This window comes from Oncorhynchus kisutch, linkage group LG30 (assembly GCF_002021735.2).
Source record: "Oncorhynchus kisutch isolate 150728-3 linkage group LG30, Okis_V2, whole genome shotgun sequence".
Taxonomy (NCBI): domain Eukaryota; kingdom Metazoa; phylum Chordata; class Actinopteri; order Salmoniformes; family Salmonidae; genus Oncorhynchus; species Oncorhynchus kisutch.
The window spans coordinates 6,759,401-6,777,702 of NC_034203.2; the positions used below are offsets into that span (position 1 = coordinate 6,759,401).

At 42.5% G+C, this 18,302-nt stretch overlaps 1 protein-coding gene across 1 annotated transcript in view; it reads left to right on the forward strand.

Moving 5' to 3' along the window:
* Positions 1-6,029: 6,029 nt before the first annotated feature.
* Positions 6,030-18,302, forward strand: part of LOC109875180 (amyloid beta A4 precursor protein-binding family B member 1-interacting protein-like) — a 36,762-nt gene continuing 24,489 nt past the window's right edge. Inside the window, exons 1-3 of the mRNA XM_020467404.2 lie at positions 6,030-6,157; positions 8,635-8,694; positions 12,388-12,475. Coding sequence (XP_020322993.1) covers positions 8,635-8,694; positions 12,388-12,475 — 148 coding nt within the window. The 5' untranslated portion in view covers positions 6,030-6,157. The remainder of the gene's footprint in view (positions 6,158-8,634; positions 8,695-12,387; positions 12,476-18,302) is intronic.

The window sequence follows — 18,302 nt, forward strand, 5'->3', positions numbered from 1 at the left end:
CTCTCTCTCTCTCTCTCTCTCTCTCTCGTGTGGGCGTGGTTCCCAATCTCGGCCTGATTGTCTGTGCCAGCTGGAATCACTTATCTTCCCTTTATATGTTCTGTAACCAGTGTTTCTTGTTGTCAGATCGTTGTTACTTCTGAGGTTGTGTCGTGTGTCCGTGCTCATCTCTCACCGCCCTTGTGTGGATTATCTGCTGTGCTCCCTCCTACCCATCCGGACACACTCCCCTGGATTTCTCAGCACGCTATCATCGGAAGATGCACCCTAGTCCCTGGGTCGGATTCCGTCTGAGTACAGTCTGTCTGTCCTGTTGCTGCTGTAAACTGTATTCATTAAACCATCGTTGCTTGCATCTTGCATCCGCCTCTGTATTGTCACACAAAGGTTCTTACCAAGAATTGTTGAATAACAATGCTAATTCTAGCATCAATATAGTAACAAAATACAGTATGAAATATGGATAGATTATGATAAATTTTCAATGTGCAATTTTTTGGTTTGTTTATTTGCGTTGTTTGAAACTTTTTTTTTTACTGATTTTGTACATAATGTTGCCACCACTATTATTTTTATGACCAAAAATAACTTGACAGAATCCTTTTTTTCCTTTAACGAGTCTGATGAGCCCGACGCGAATGATATACTGCTTTCACTGGAACAGGCCCAGATCCCTGTGATTTGTGTGAAGAGGAGGCAGAGAAAAAAAGGGTCCAGAGGGTGGGCTGCCTTCTGAGAATTTGTAGGTGATCAAATAAACCTCCACTTCCTTCCATTCTGCTAGCAAACGTGCAATCTTTGGAGAATAAAATAGATGACCCCTGCGGAAGATTAACCTACCAACGGGACATTCAAAACTGTAATATCTTATGTTTCATGGAGTCCTGGCTGAACGACGACGCTGTACCGGCAGGATAGAACAGCGGTGTCTGGTAAGAAAGGGGCGTATTTTTTTAAATAACAGCTGGTGCACAATATCTAAAAAAGTCTCGAGCTATTGCTCGCCCAAGGTAGAGTATCTCATGATAAGCTGTAGACCACACTAACTACCTAGAGAGGTTTCATATGTATTTTTCGTAGCTGTTTACATACCACCACAGACTGAGGCTGGCACTAAGACAGCATTGAATCAGCTGTATTCCGCCATAAGCAAACAAGAAAACACTCACCCAGAGGCGACGCTCCTAGTAGCTGGGGACTTGAATGCAGGGAAACTTAAATCCATTTTACCAAATTTCTATCAGCATGTTAAATGTGCAACCAGAGGGGAAAAAACTCTAGACCACCTTTACTCCACACATACAAAGCTCTCCCTCCCCCCAGTTAGCAAATCTGACCATAATTCTATCCTCCTGATTCCTGCTTACAAGAAAGAATTAAAGCAGGAAGCACCAGTGACTAGATCAATAAAAAAGTGGTCAGATGAAGCAGATGCTAAGCTACAGAACTGTTTTGCTAGCACAGACTGGAATATGTTCCAGGGATTCCTCAGATGGCATTGAGGAATACACCACATCAGTCATTGGCTTCATCAATAAGTGCATCGATGATGTCGTCCCCACAGTGATTGTACGTACATACCCCAACCAGAAACCATGGATTACAGGCAACAGCCTCACTGAGCTAAAGGCTAGAGCTACCGCTTTCAAGGTGCCGGACTCTAACCCGGAAGCCTATAAGCAATCCCGCTATTTCCTCCGACGAACCACAAAACAGACAAAGCGCCAATACAGGACAAAAATGTAATCGTACTACACCGGCTCTGGCGCTAGTCAGATGTGGCAGGGCTTGCAAACCATTACAGACTACAAAGGCAAGCAACGCCGAGAGCTGCTTAGTGACATGAACCTACCCGATGAGCTAAATTACTTCTACTATACTTCTACTATACTCGCTTCAAGGCAAGTAACACTGAAACATGCATGAGAGGACCAGCTGTTCCGGACAACTGTGTGATCACGATCTCCGTAGCCGATGTGAGTATAAGACCTTTAAACAGGTCAACATCCACAAGGCCGCAGGGCCAAACGGATTACCAGGACGTGTACTACGAGCATGGGCTGACCAACTGGCAAGTGTCTTCACTGACATTTTAAACCTGTCCCTGACTGAGTCTGTAATACCAACATGTTACAAGGAGACCACCATAGTCCCTGTGCCCAAGAACACTAAGGTAACTGCCTAAATGACTACTGACAAAGAGCACTCACGTCTGTAGCTATGAAGTCATTTGAAAAGCTGGTCAAGGCTCACTTCAACACCATTATCCCAGAAACCTAGACCTACTCCAATCTGCATACCTCCCCAACAGATCCACTGCAATCTCTATTGCACTCAATACTGCCCTTTCCCACCTGGACAAAAGGAACACCTACAGTGGGGCAAAAAAGTATTTAGTCAGCCACCAATTGTGCAAGTTCTCCCACTTAAAAAGATGAGAGAGGCCTGTAATTTTCATCATAGGTACACTTCAACTATGACAGACAAAATGAGAGAAAAAATCCAGAAAATCACATTGTAGGATTTTTATTAATTTATTTGCAAATTATGGTGGAAAATAAGTATTTGGTCAATAACAAAAGTTTATCTCAATACTTTGTTATATACCCTTTGTTGGCAATGACAGAGGTCAAACCTTTTCTGTAAGTCTTCACAAGGTTTTCACACACTGTTGCTGGTATTTTGGCCCATTCCTCCATGCAGATCTCTTCTAGAGCAGTGATGTTTTGGGGCTGTTGCTGGGCAACACGGACTTTCAACTCCCTCCAAAGATTTTCTATGGGGTTGAGATCTGGAGACTGGCTAGGCCACTCCAGGACCTTGAAATGCTTCTTACGAAGCCATTCCTTCGATGCCCAGGCGGTGTGTTTGGGATCATTGTCATGCTGAAAGACCCAGCCACGTTTCATCTTCAATGCCCTTGCTGATAGAAGGAGGTTTTCACTCAAAATCTCACGATACATGGCCCCATTCATTCTTTCCTTTACACGGATCAGTCGTCCTGGTCCCTTTGCAGAAAAACAGCCCCAAAGCATGATGTTTCCACCCCCATGCTTCACAGTAGGTATGGTGTTCTTTGGATGCAACTCAGCATTCTTTGTCCTCCAAACACAACGAGTTGAGTTTTTACCCAAAAGTTATATTTTGGTTTCATCTGACCATATGACATTCTCCCAATCTTCTTCTGGATCATCCAAATGCTCTCTAGCAAACTTCAGACGGGCCTGGACATGTACTGGCTTAAGCAGGGGGACACGTCTGGCACTGCAGGATTTGAGTCCATGGCGGCGTATTGTGTTACTGATGGTAGGCTTTGTTACTTTGTTCCCAGCTCTCTGCAGGTCATTCACTAGGTCCCCACGTGAAGTTCTGGGATTTTTGCTCACCGTTCTTGTGATCATTTTGACCCCACGGGGTGAGATCTTGCATGGAGCCCCAGATCGAGGGAGATTATCAGTGGTCTTGTATGTCTTCCATTTCCTAATAATTGCTCCCACAGTTGATTTCTTCAAACCAAGCTGCTTACCTATTGCAGATTCAGTCTTCCCAGCCTGGTGCAGGTCTACAATTTTGTTTCTGGTGTCCTTTGACAGCTCTTGGCCATAGTGGAGTTTGGAGTGTGACTGTTTGAGGTTGCGGACAGGTGTCTTTTATACTGATAACAAGTTCAAACAGGTGCCATTAATACAGGTAATGAGTGGAGGACAGAGGAGCCTCTTAAAGAAGAAGTTACAAGTCTGTGAGAGCCAGAAATCTTGCTTGTTTGTAGGTGACCAAATACTTATTTTCCACTATAATTTGCTAAATTAATTCATAAAAAATCCTACAATGTGATTTTCTGGATTTTCTTTCTCATTTTGTCTGTCATAGTTGAAGTGTACCTATGATGAAAATTACAGGCCTCTCATCTTTTTAAGTGGGAGAACATGCACAATTGGTGGCTGACTAAATACTTTTTTGCCCCACTGTATGTGAGAATGTTGTTCATTGACTACAGCTCAGCGTTCAACACCATAGTGCCTTCCAAGCTCATCACTAAACTAAGGACCCTGGGCGTAAACACCTTCCTGGATTTCCTGTTGAGAAAGGGAAACATAGTCAGTTGCACAACTAAATGCATTCAACCGAAATGTGTCCTCCACATTTAACCCAACCCCTCTGAATTAGAGAGGTGCGGGAGGCTGCCTTAATCGGCGTCCATGTCATCAGCACCCAGGGAACAGTTGTTGTTGGCGATTAGGGCAAAACGTCAGATTATTTCACCTTCTGGGATTCGAAGCAAGGATCTTTCGGTTACTGGCCGAGCACTCTTAACCACTAGGCTATCTACTGCCTCCAGGTGGAGAGGGTAGGCAACAACACATCCACCACGCTGACCCTCAACACGGGGGACCCTCAGGGGTGCGTCCTTAGTCCACTCCTGTACTCACTTTTCACCCACGGCTGCGTGGCCGCACACAACTCAACTGGTGGTAGGCCTTTTCACACTTCCTAGAGAGCTCTTTGTTTACGCCTATTCAACATCGTTCACACCTTCTTAACCCTTAGCTCCTCCCCACCCACAGATGTAAACACATGCAGTGCCTTCAGAAAGTCCTTGTACCCATTGACTTATTCCACATTTTGTTGTGTTACAGCCTGAATTAAAAATGGATTAAATATATTTCTCTCTCACCTATCTACATAGATGCATAGGTGCAAATGTCTGAAAACTTAAATACAGAAATATCTTATTTATTTAAGTATTCACACCCCTGTTAGAATCGCTTTTGGCAGCGATTACAGCAGTGAGTATTTCTGGGTAAGTCTAAGAGCTTTGCACACCTGGATTGTAAAATAGATGTGGAACAAGTCAAGGGGTGTGAATACTTTCTGAATGCACTGCATGTAAATTATATTTCAATAAATTTGCTAATATTTAAAAAAATAATGTTTTCACTTTGTTATTATGGTTGAGAAAACAAATAAATTAAATATATTCTGAATTCAGGCTGTAACATAACATGTGGAATAAGTCAAGGGGTATGAATAACTTCTGAATACCTCACTGTACATCAAATGTTTTACTTCAGTTAATTAATGATACATTCTTGAAGAATATAACAAAAAAATGCCTCATGAGTGTAACGGTTTTCCTTAGGTGAAGGAGAGGCGGACCAAAACGCACTGTGGTGGTTATTCATGTTTTTTAATAAAGACACTAGACATGAATAAACTAACAAAAACAATAAACGTGGAAAACCAAAAACAGCCCTCTCTGGTGCAAAACACAGAGACAGGAACAATCACCCACAAACACACAGTGAAACCAAGGCTACCTAAATATGGTTCCCAATCAGAGACAATGACTAACACCTGCCTCTGATTGAGAACCATATCAGGCCAGACATAGAAATAGACAAACAAGACATCCAACATAGAATGCCCACTCAGATCACACCCTGACCAACCAAAACATTGAAACATACAAAGCAAACTATGGTCAGGGTGTGACAATGAGCTTAATTCAACCTTCCAACCCCATCAGAACCCCAAATATAACATTGTTTCAAACCATGATTGTAAACAAATTAAATATAAACAAAATGTGTATAGCCTCAAAACTTGGGTAACACTATAATTTTGATATCATGGATGGTCAGTCCTTGCATCCATAACTCTATGTCCATGAATTTGAGAGTGGTTACATTTCTCCAGCCCATCCCTCATCTTTTTAACGAAACAGTGGAGGGGTGTTGCTCTGTTACTGATTGCCACTTTAAGACAACCTATAATAAAATTAAACAACACCTTTGATTTTCAGACTGAATATTAAATCCTCCATCAAATCTGGACAGGCGCAAGCAAATTCACAGTAAGTGTCAACCATTTTGTTGGCACCTATCCTGAGTCTTCAGACCAGTTCAGATTAAGGAGACAAGAAGAGGAAGCCACCTCATTGTTAGACACAAACCAAACCTCTTCCTGAGTCATGTGACAGTAAGAAGGTAAACTTTCGCATAGAACAGGAAATAGAGCCCCTATCATTCAGTCTCAGTAGTCATACCATTTCCAATTCAACCCCACATGTGCAAGGTGCACATGTACTTAACGATACAATATCTTATATCTAATCTATTACCGAAGAGTAATCCAGGAGATCATTAAACTAGAAAAGGTAAACTCTCTGGTGATTTTTGACAGGATGCTGTTTATCTTTGACATTTGTGTCTTTTGACTTTTATTACATGACTTTGCTTCCTTAAAATGTCTGTGAATAGATGCTTAGCATTACTTGTAGAGTCATTGTATGTTATGTTACCTTACAGTCTACATTTGAGCTTTAATGCTTCTTCATAGTACTACTAAAGACAATTATGTGATTGTTACATTCAACTTTCTCATATTGGGCATTGTATTACTTTCATGTTCTGATGCAATGTGATAAAAAAGTTATACAGTATTGTACAATACTCACAAATACAGCCCATTGGCCAGTTAGGAAATACTTCAACAGCCATCGTTGGTTAAAGGGGCAATCTGGAATTGGTACATTGTTGGAGACTTTTATCTCCCTCACCAACTTCAAACATCAGCTATCTGAGCAGCTAACCGATCGCTGCAGCTGTACATAGTCTATTGGTAAATAGCCCACCCTTTTTCACCTACCTCATCCCCATACTGTTTTTATTTATTTACTTTTCTGCTCTTTTGCACACCAATATCTCTACCTGTACATGACCATCTGATCATTCATCACTCCAGTGTTAATCTGCAAAATTGTAATTATCTGCCTACCTCCTCATGCCTTTTGCACACATTGTATATAGACTCCCCCTTTGTTTTCTACTGTGTTATTGACTTGTTAATTGTTTACTCCATGTGTAACTCTTTGTTGTCTGCTCACACTGCTATGCTTTATCTTGGCCAGGTCGCAGTTGCAAATGAGAACTTGTTCTCAACTAGCCTACCTGGTTAAATAAAGGTGAAATAAAATTTAAAAAAACATCCACTCTGGACATTTAAATGAATAAGATTGCCCCTTTAAAGTGAACACATCTTTCTACAGTAGCAGCCAGCAATTGTTTATGTACTCAATTATAAAACAGTTATAAAACAATTATAAAACAGTTATAAAACAATTATAAAACAGTTATAAAACAAGTATAAAACAGTTATAAAACAAGTATAAAACAGAGGGACCATTTGAACACAAGAAAATTCAACATATGTAGCCAGCCTATCGAGAACCACAGTATCTCTTTCTATGCACACTAAGTCATTGTTGATGATTAGGCATTAGGTCATTCTCTCTGTCTGAACTTTAGTGAGTCACTTTATTGTGTCAGTGCAGAAGTAGCATGCCCACAGGCCACATGCGCCGAATACAACAGGTGTAGAATTGACTGTGAAATGCTTACTTACTAGCCCATTCCCAACAATGCAAAGTTAAAAAGTAAGAAAAATATTTGATAAATAAAAAACAAAATAGTAACACAATAAAATAACAATAATGAGGCTATATACAAGGAGTACCAGTATGTGTGTGTGTGTGTGTGTGTGTGTGTGTGTGTGTGTGTGTGTGTGTGTGTGTGTGTGTGTGTGTGTGTGTGTGTGTGTGTAGAGTCAATAGAGTGTGCATAGAGCCAGTGCAAAAGAGTCAGTGCAAAAAATAAAATACCCCAAAAAATGAGTAGTGGTTGTAGAAGGCCTCTCAAATTTGGTGAGACGGTGCTCGTATCTAAACTGCATACTTGGAGAGATTTTAGTGGTCACATAACACATTGCAGACTCCCCGTGGTACTATGGGCATGACATTTAAAACATGCTAACTGGAGCACATTGGTTTTTGGTTAGAAATAGCTCAAACTAGCAGTTGTTGGCATTGGCTAGTATTATTTGATTTTTTATTTATCCTTTATTTTACCAGGTAAGGACTGAGAACACATTCTCATTTGCAGCAATGACCTGGGGAATAGTTACAGGGGAGAGGAATGAATGAGCCAATTGTAAACTGGGGATTATGAGGTGACCGTGATGATTTGAGGGCCAGATTAGGAATTTAGCCAGGACACTGGGGTTAACACCCCTACTCTTACAATAAGTGCCATGGGATCTTTAATGACCTCAGAGAGTCAGGACACCTGTTTAACATCCCATCCGAAAGACTACACCCTACACAGGGCAGTGTCCCCAATCACTGCCCTGAGGAATTGGGATATTTTTTTAGACCAGAGGAAAGAGTGCCTCCTACTGACACTCCAACACCACTTCCAGCAGCATCTGGTCTCCCATCCAGGAACTGACCCGGACCAACCCTGCTTAGCTTCAGAAGCAAGCCAGCAGTGGTATACAGGGTGGTACGCTGCTGGCAAAAGCCACAGCTGGATTACTGCCTCTCTTTGTCCATAGACTGCTTTCAAAGTTATGAAAGAAATATGGACATTTATAATTTGGCTGAACTATCCCTTTAATCATGATTTTACAAGTTTAAGTGGCATTGGTTGTGTAGACCTATTCTCTGTCTGCCACAATAATGGTCCTTAGTGTTTATGTCAACATCAATGATGTCATGTTTAGGTATATAGGGCTCATTGATGGCCTTCTAGTGTGCAGACGTTTGTCTAAAATATGTCTGCTTGTTATCTGTCACAGATGGATGATATAGACTCCATGTTCACTGACCTGCTGGGAGAGATGGACCTCCTAACACAGGTGAGTTCTCACTGGGACCACTCTTATACCACCCCTGATTCATCAGAAGTGTTTTTACCAGAAATGGACAAACTAGACATACGTCAGCTGTGTAAAAGTCGTTTTTGTTGAGACTGTAGAGGTGTAACCCAGAGCCTACAGATGGAAATTAACCTTAGGGCTAAATCTGGAACATTTACAGAGGGTGTTGATTATTGTGCATTATCTCTGTCAAATAAATAAAATAAAGTAAAATTAATGACGAGAAACATTATCTGGGTTGAGTAATGGACACAAGCCACTGGTATTAAGGTCATGGCACCAAGGTGTCCTCAAGCACTTTGGCCCTCCATGACACTAGTGTGTACAGTATGTGGCTTGCCATATGAAACATTACATGCCATTAATAGAATCCTGGCTAATACCTATGTGCATTGTACATTGTACTCAGCAGTAAACTCCTCTTAAAGGGGAAGTTCCGTATTTTACAACTTAATATTAGATGGTTTCTCACCCTGTACGCAGTCTATGGGACCAGACAAACTGTAATCGATGGCTGGGTTTTCATGAAACAGCCACTAAAAACTACAGCTAACACTGCTAGCAAACAATCAATGGAAGTGATAGGGGCAACCAAGCAAATGAAACAACTCAATATCTGGTTTGATGCTGCGATATCACTTCCATTGATTTTTAGCTGCTAGCAGTAGATAATGTTAGCTGTAGTTTGTAGTGGATGTAAAGAAAACCGAACGATGGATTACAGTTTCTCCTGGCCCATAGACTTCTTTCAGGGTGAGATCATATGCAGGTCAGCAGGTCACCCAGTTCTATAGACTGTTTACGATATAGTGCACTCGGAAAGTCTTCAGACCCATTGACTTTTACCACATTTGTTACGTTACAGACTTATTCTAAAATTGATGAAATAAAACATTTTCCTCATCAATCTACACACAATACCCCATAACGACAAAGTGAGAACAGGTTTTAAATTTTTTTCCCAAATGTATTTAAAAAAGAACAGAAACATAAGTATTCAAATATTTACATAAGTATTCAAACCCTTTGTTGTGAGACAGGTGCATCCTGTTTCCATTGATTATTCTTGAGATGTTTCTACAATTTGATTGGAGTCAACTTCTGGTAAATTAAATTGACTGGACATGATTTGGAAAGGCACACATCTGTCTATATAAGGTGCAGTGCATGTCAGAGCAATGTCAGAGCAAAAACCAAGCCATAAGGTCAAAGGAATTGTCCGTAGAGCTCAGAGACAGGATTGTGTTGAGGCACAGATCTGGGGAAGGGTACCAAAACGTTTCTGCAGCATTGAAGGTCCCCAAGACCACAGTGGCATCGATCACTCTTAAATGGAAGAAGTTTGGAACCACCAAGACACTTCCTAGAGCTGGCCACCTGGCCAAACTGAGCAATCGGGGGACAAGGGCCTTGGTCAGGGAGGTGACCAAGAACCCGATGGTCACTCTGACAGAGCTCCTCTGAGTTCCTCTGAGAGTTCCTCTTTTGTGATGGGCAAACCTTCCAGAAGGACAACCATCTCTGCAGCACTCCCCTAATCAGGCATTTATGGTAGAGTGGCCAGACGGAAGCCACTCCTCAGTAAAAGGCACATGACAGCACGCCTAGAGTTCGCCAAAAGGCACCTAAAGGACTTTTAGGCCATGAGAAACAAGATTCTCTGGTCTGATGAAACCAAGATTGGACGCTTTGGCCTGAATGCCAAGCGTCACGTATGGAGGAAACCTGGCACCATCCCTATGGGGAAGCATTGTGACGTCAGCATTATGCTGTGGGGATGTTTTTCAGTGGCAGGGACTGGGAGACTAGTCAGGATCGAGGCTAAGATAAATGGAGCAAAGTACAGAGAGATCCTTGATGAAGGATCACCTTCCAACAGGACAACAACCCTAAGCACACAGCCAAGACAACGCAGGAGTGGCTTCAGGACAAGTCTCTGAATGTCCTTGAGTGGCCCAGCCAGAGCCCGGACTTGAACCCAATCGAACACCAGGGGAGCTAATGCAAGTCTTCAGGTCTCAACCAAGATTACATAACTATTTCTGTTTCAAATGCAGGGGTGCACAATATCAGGCCCTTGAGTTCTACAGTTCTATTGATTTGCATATCAAGGCATCTTACCTTTCTGTTTTTGTTGCTAATTACTGCCAATATACAGTAAACTGCCACAGAAAAAAATACTATGGTATAATGACTATAGTATTCACTGTAGATTTTTTGCACAAAAACACTACAGTGAATACTTAGGATTTTTAGTAGTGTACTACAGTCCCTAAAAACACTACAGTAAATATACAGTATAATACAATCTGCAAAAACCATACTTTCGTTACTTTAGTATTGTTACGGCTTTCTTCCGTTGAAGGAGAGTCGGACCAAAATGCAGCGTGGTTAGTTCGATACATGTTTAATGAAAACGAATACGTACAATACAAAAACAACAAACGGAAAATGTGAAAACCTATACAGCCTGTCTGGTGAATACAAACACACTGAGACAGGAACAATCACCCACGAAAACACTCACAGAATATGGCTGCCTAAATATGGTTCCCAATCAGAGAACGATAATCACCTGACTCTGATTGAGAACAGCCTCAGGCAGCCAAGCCTATGCTAGACACCCCTACTCAGCCACAATCCCAATGCCTACTAAAACCCCCAATAGGAAAACACAACACAAAATAAACCCATGTCACACCCTGGCCTGACCAAATAAATATATAAACACAAAATACTAAGACCAGGGCGTGACAAGTATATACTACAGTTTTACTGTATTTTTATACTAAGGTGTATTATATTGTATATTTACTGTAGTGTTATTGAGGACATCAGTGTAGTATTTACTATGGTGTATTGGTTTTATTATCTTTGACATAGGAGTGGAGGCTTTCTCCTTCAGGAAACCTACTGGAGAAATGCTAAAAAAGCACATTTCTGGAGAGACCTGAAAATATCTGTGCAGCGACTCTCCCCCTCCAACCTGACAGAGTTTGAGAGGATCTGCAGAGAAGAATGGGAGAAACTCCCCAAATACAGGTGTGCAAAGCTTGTAGCATCATACCCAAGACGACTCGAGGCTGTAATCGCTGCCAAAGGTGCTTCAACAAGTACTGAGAAAAGGGTCTGAAAACTTATGTTAATATAATATTTCAGTTGTTTTTGTTCATACATTTGCAAACAAATTACAAACAGTTTTTGCTTTGTCATTATGGGGTATTGTGTGTAGAGTGATGAGGAAAAATGTTTTGTAATCAATTTTAGAATAAGGCTGTAACGTCACAAAATGTGGAAAAAGTGAAGAGGTCTGAATACTTTCCGAATCCACTGTGTATGATTTGCTGGAATTGCCTGCTGGGGACATTTATGAAAATATGACATATCAGATGAAATAATCACTTTCCTATGATATCACATCCTCACCATAGTGCTTTTTTTTTTTTTTTTTTGCATTCGAAGTATAAGGTTTGAATTTTGACTGTGTTCTGCACAGCTTATAAATGTGGCTTCTGAGATGGTCCTTGAAGAGGGTTTTCTTAGAATGAATGTAAAAATGTTGCAAATATTGTTGTAGTGTTCTCTATCTGTATTGGTGTTATGTAAAACATACCATTTCTTTTGAGTTCTGTACTATGCCAACATTTCATCTGAAACCATTTTTTTTGGCAGAGTCTTGGGTATGAAATGGAGCCCTCAGAAATGTCATCCAGCTCACAGAGAGAAAACAACTTCTCTATTGGGTTGACAGATTTGAACGGTGAGAAACATAATGCAACAGTACATCAGTAAACAGTGGAAATTGTATCTTGACACAATAAGACCCAACGGGGTGTAGTATATTGGCCATATACCACAAACCCAGAGTTTCCTTATTGCTATTATAAACTGGTTACCAACATAATTAGTACATTAAACAAGTCTTTTTGCATCGTACCGGTGGTATGCAGTTGAAGACGGAAGTTTACATACATTAGGTTGGAGTCATTAAAACTCGTTTTTCAACCACTCCACAAATGTATTGTTAACAAACTATAGTTTTGGCAAGTCGGTTAAGACATCTACTTTGTGCATGACACAAGTAATTTTTCCAACAATTGTTTACAGACAGATTATTTCCCTTATAATTCATTGTATCACAGTTCCAGTGGGTCAGAAGTTTACATACACTAAGTTGACTGTGCCTTTAAACAGCTTGGAAAATTCCAGAAAATGATGTCATGGCTTTAGAAGCTTCTGATAGGTTAATTGACGTCAATTGGAGGTGTACCTGTGGATGTATTTCAAGGGATACCTTCAAACTCTGTGCATTTTTGCTTGACGTTATGGGAAAATCAAAAGAAATCAGCCAAGACCTCTGAATTTTATTGGGACCTCCACAAGTCTGGTTCATCCTTGGGAGCAATTTCCAAATGCCTGATGAAACTAAAATAAACCTGTTTGGCAATAATGACCAATGTTATGATTGGAGGAAAAAGGGGGAGGCTTGCAAGCCCGAAGAACACCATCCCAACCGCGAAGCACAGGGGTGGCAGCATCATGTTGTGGGGGTGCTTTGCTGCAGGAGGAACTGGTGCATTTCACAAAATAGATGGCATCATGAGGAAAGAAAATGATGTGGATATATTGAAGCAACATCCCAAGACATCAGTCAGGAAGTTAAAGCTTGATCGCAAATGGATCTTCCAAATGGACAATGACATCAAGTATACTTCCAAAGTTGTGGCAAAATGGCTTAAGGACAACAAAGTCAATGTATTGGAGTGGCCATCACAAAGCCCTGACCTCAATCCCATAGAAAATTTGTGGGCAGAACTGACAAGCGTGTACGAGCAAGGAGGCCTACAAACCTGACTCAGTTACACCAGCTCTGTCAGGAGGAATGGGCCAAAATTCATCCAACTTATTGCGGGAAGCTTGTGGAAGGCTACCCGAAACGTTAGACCCAAGTTAAACAATTTAAAGGCAATGCTACCTAATACCAATTGAGTGTATGTAAACTTCTGTCCCACTGGGAATGTGATGAAAGAAATAAAAGCTGAAATAAATCCTTCTCCCTACTATTATTCTGACATTTCACATTCTTAGAAAAAAGTGATCCTAACTGACCTAAGACAGGGATTGTTACCAGGATTAAATGACAGGATTTGTGAAAAACTGTGTTTAAATGTATTTGGCTAAGGTGTATGTAAACTTCCGATTTCAACTGTATTTAAGCAATAAGGCCTGAGGGAGTGTGGTACATGGCTAATATTTCACGGCTAAGGTCTATTCTTAGGCACGACGGAAGCCAATCAGCATTCAGCCATTAGCAGTGGTATATTGGCCATGCACCACAAGTTCCCGAGGTGCCTTACTGCTATTGTAAATTGTTTCCAAACGTAATTAGAGCAGTAAAAGTGTATGTCGGCTCAAACCACTTTTCTAGCTATGCCAGGCAAAAAACTGGCATCATCAGCTCCTTATGGATGTATCCACATGAATGTCAATAGAAAACAGCTTAAACAAATGCAAATGCAGCTACTTTGCTGTTGTTTAATATTTAATATCAATGAAAATGTTTCATTTCTACCAGTAAATGTGTACTTTAGTATTGTTTTCTTTGGAAACTGTGGTATTAGCGGATGAACACCTTCGTTCTGTACATTACCTTGGAAAAAGGAACTACACAAAGGGACTCAGCTCCGCCTCATCATGCTTCGTCGTCCATTATTTCCAAGGTACAATCTTAGAAAAAAAGGTGCTATCTAGCACCAAAAAGGGTTCTTCAGCTGTCTCCATAGGAGAACACTTTGAAGAACCCGTTTTGGTTCCATGTAGACCCCCTTTCCACAGAGGGTTCTAAATGGAACCCAAAAGGGTTCTCCTATGGGGACTGCCGGAGAACCCTTTTGGAACCCTTTTTTCTAAGAGTGTAATGTACTGAACGTCTGCATGTATCCCTTACATATACATATGGCTGAAATACTGGACCCAAACTACCTGGTTTACAATTAGAGTTGATGCATATCAAATCAAAATCAAATCAAATCAAATGTATTTGTCACATACACATGGTTAGCAGATGTTAATGCGAGTGTAGCGAAATGCTTGTGCTTCTAGTTCCGACAATGCAGTAATAACGAACAAGTGATCTAACTAACAATTCCAAAAAAAACTACTGTCTTATACACAGTGTAAGGGGATAAAGAATATGTACATAAAGATATATGAATGAGTGATGGTACAGAGCAGCATAGGCAAGATACAGTAGATGATATCGAGTACAGTATATACATATGAGATGAGTATGTAAACCAAGTGGCATAGTTAAAGTGGCTAGTGATACATGTATTACATAAGGATGCAGTCGATGATATAGAGTACAGTATCTACGTATGCATATGAGATGAATAATGTAGGGTAAGTAACATTATATAAGGTAGCATTGTTTAAAGTGGCTAGTGATATATTTACATAATTTCCCATCAATTCCCATGATTAAAGTGGCTGGAGTAGAGTCAGTGGCATTGACAGTGTGTTGGCAGTAACCACTCAATGTTAGTGGTGGCTGTTTAACAGTCTGATGGCCTTGAGATAGAAGCTGTTTTTCAGTCTCTCGGTCCCAGCTTTGATGCACCTGTACTGACCTCGCCTTCTGGATGACAGCGGGGTGAACAGGCAGTGGCTCGGGTGGTTGATGTCCTTGACGATCTTTATGGCCTTCCTGTAGCATCGGGTGGTGTAGGTGTCCTGGAGGGCAGGTAGTTTGCCCCCGGTGATGCGTTGTGCAGACCTCACTACCCTCTGGAGAGCCTTACGGTTGAGGGCGGTGCAGTTGCCATACCAGGCGGTGATACAGCCCGCCAGGATGCTCTCGATTGTGCATCTGTAGAAGTTTGTGAGTGCTTTTGGTGACAAGCCGAATTTCTTCAGCCTCCTGAGGTTGAAGAGGCGCTGCTGCGCCTTCCTCACGATGCTGTCTGTGTGAGTGGACCAATTCAGTTTGTCTGTGATGTGTATGCCGAGGAACTTAAAACTTGCTACCCTCTCCACTACTGTTCCATCGATGTGGATGGGGGGGGGTGTTCCCTCTGCTGTTTCCTGAAGTCCACAATCATCTCCTTAGTTTTGTTGACGTTGAGTGTGAGGTTATTTTCCTGACACCACACTCCGAGGGCCCTCACCTCCTCCCTGTAGGCCGTCTCGTCGTTGTTGGTAATCAAGCCTACCACTGTTGTGTCGTCCGCAAACTTGATGATTGAGTTGGAGGCGTGCGTGGCCACGCAGTCGTGGGTGAACAGGGAGTACAGGAGAGGGCTCAGAACGCACCCTTGTGGGGCCCCAGTGTTGAGGATCAGCGGGGAGGAGATGTTGTTGCCTACCCTCACCACCTGGGGGCGGCCCGTCAGGAAGTCCAGTACCCAGTTGCACAGGGCGGGGTCGAGACCCAGGGTCTCGAGCTTGATGACGAGCTTGGAGGGTACTATGGTGTTGAATGCCGAGCTGTAGTCGATGAACAGCATTCTCACATAGGTATTCCTCTTGTCCAGATGGGTTAGGGCAGTGTGCAGTGTGGTTGAGATTGCATCGTCTGTGGACCTATTTGGGCGGTAAGCAAATTGGAGTGGGTCAAGGGTGTCAGGTAGGGTGGAGGTGATATGGTCCTTGACTAGTCTCTCAAAGCACTTCATGATGACGGATGTGAGTGCTACGGGGCGGTAGTCGTTTAGCTCAGTTACCTTAGCTTTCTTGGGAACAGGAACAATGGTGGCCCTCTTGAAGCATGTGGGAACAGCAGACTGGTATAGGGATTGGTTGAATATGTCCGTAAACACACCGGCCAGCTGGTCTGCGCATGCTCTGAGGGCGCGGCTGGGGATGCCGTCTGGGCCTGCAGCCTTGCGAGGGTTAACACGTTTAAATGTCTTACTCACTTCGGCTGCAGTGAAGGAGAGACCGCATGTTTTCGTTGCAGGCCGTGTCAGTGGCACTGTATTGTCCTCAAAGCGGGCAAAAAGTTGTTTAGTCTGCCTGGGAGCAAGACATCCTGGTCCGTGACTGGGCTGGGTTTCTTCCTGTAGTCCGTGATTGACTGTAGACCCTGCCACATGCCTCTTGTGTCTGAGCCGTTGAATTGAGATTCTACTTTGTCTCTGTACTGGCGCTTAGCTTGTTTGATAGCCTTGCGGAGGGAATAGCTGCGCTGTTTGTATTCAGTCATGTTACCAGACACCTTGCCCTGATTAAAAGCAGTGGTTCGCGCCTTCAGTTCCACACGAATGCTGCCATCAATCCACGGTTTCTGGTTGGGGAATGTTTTAATCGTTGCTATGGGAATGACATCTTCAACGCACGTTCTAATGAACTCGCACACCGAATCAGCGTATTCGTCAATGTTGTTGGCTGACGCAATACGAAACATCTCCCAGTCCACGTGATGGAAGCAGTCTTGGAGTGTGGAGTCAGCTTGGTCGGACCAGCGTTGGACAGACCTCAGCGTGGGAGCTTCTTGTTTTAGTTTCTGTCTGTAGGCAGGGATCAACAAAATGGAGTCGTGGTCAGCTTTTCCGAAAGGGGGGCGGGGCAGGGCCTTATATGCGTCGCGGAAGTTAGAGTAACAATGATCCAGGGTCTTTCCACCCCTGGTTGCGCAATCGATATGCTGATAAAATTTAGGGAGTCTTGTTTTCAGATTAGCCTTGTTAAAATCCCCAGCTACAATGAATGCAGCCTCCGGATAAATCGTTTCCAGTTTGCAGAGAGTTAAATAAAGTTCGTTCAGAGCCATCGATGTGTCTGCTTGGGGGGGGATATATACGGCTGTGATTATAATCGAAGAGAATTCTCTTGGTAGATAATGCGGTCTACATTTGATTGTGAGGAATTCTAAATCAGGTGAACAGAAGGATTTGAGTTCCTGTATGTTTCTTTCATCACACCATGTCACGTTGGCCATAAGGCATACGCCCCCGCCCCTCTTCTTACCAGAAAGATGTTCGTTTCTGTCCGCGCGATGCGTGGAGAAACCCGCTGGCTGCACCGCTTCGGATTGCGTCTCTCCAGTGAGCCACGTTTCCGTGAAACAGAGAACGTTACAGTCTCTGATGTCCCTCTGGAATGCTACCCTTGCTCGGATTTCATCAACCTTGTTGTCAAGAGACTGGACATTGGCAAGAAGAATGCTAGGGAGTGGTGCACGATGTGCCCGTCTCCGGAGTCTGACCAGAAGACCGCTTCGTTTCCCTCTTTTTCTGAGTCGTTTTTTTGGGTCGCTGCATGGGAACCATCCCGTGGCGCTGGTTGTAAGGCAGAACACAGGATCCGCATCGCGAAAAACATATTCTTGGTCGTACTGGTGGTGAGTTGACGCTGATCTTATATTCAGTAGTTCTTCTCGGCTGTATGTGATGAAACCTAAGATGACCTGGGGTACTAGTGTAAGAAATAACACGTAAAAAAACAAAAAACTGCATAGTTTCCTAGGAACGCGAAGCGAGGCGGCCATCTCTGTCGGCGCCGGAAGTTATTCAATGAGCATATGACAAATATTTTAAGTCCTGCTTGCCAATAACAACCTTATTAAGCACATTTCACTAGTACATGAG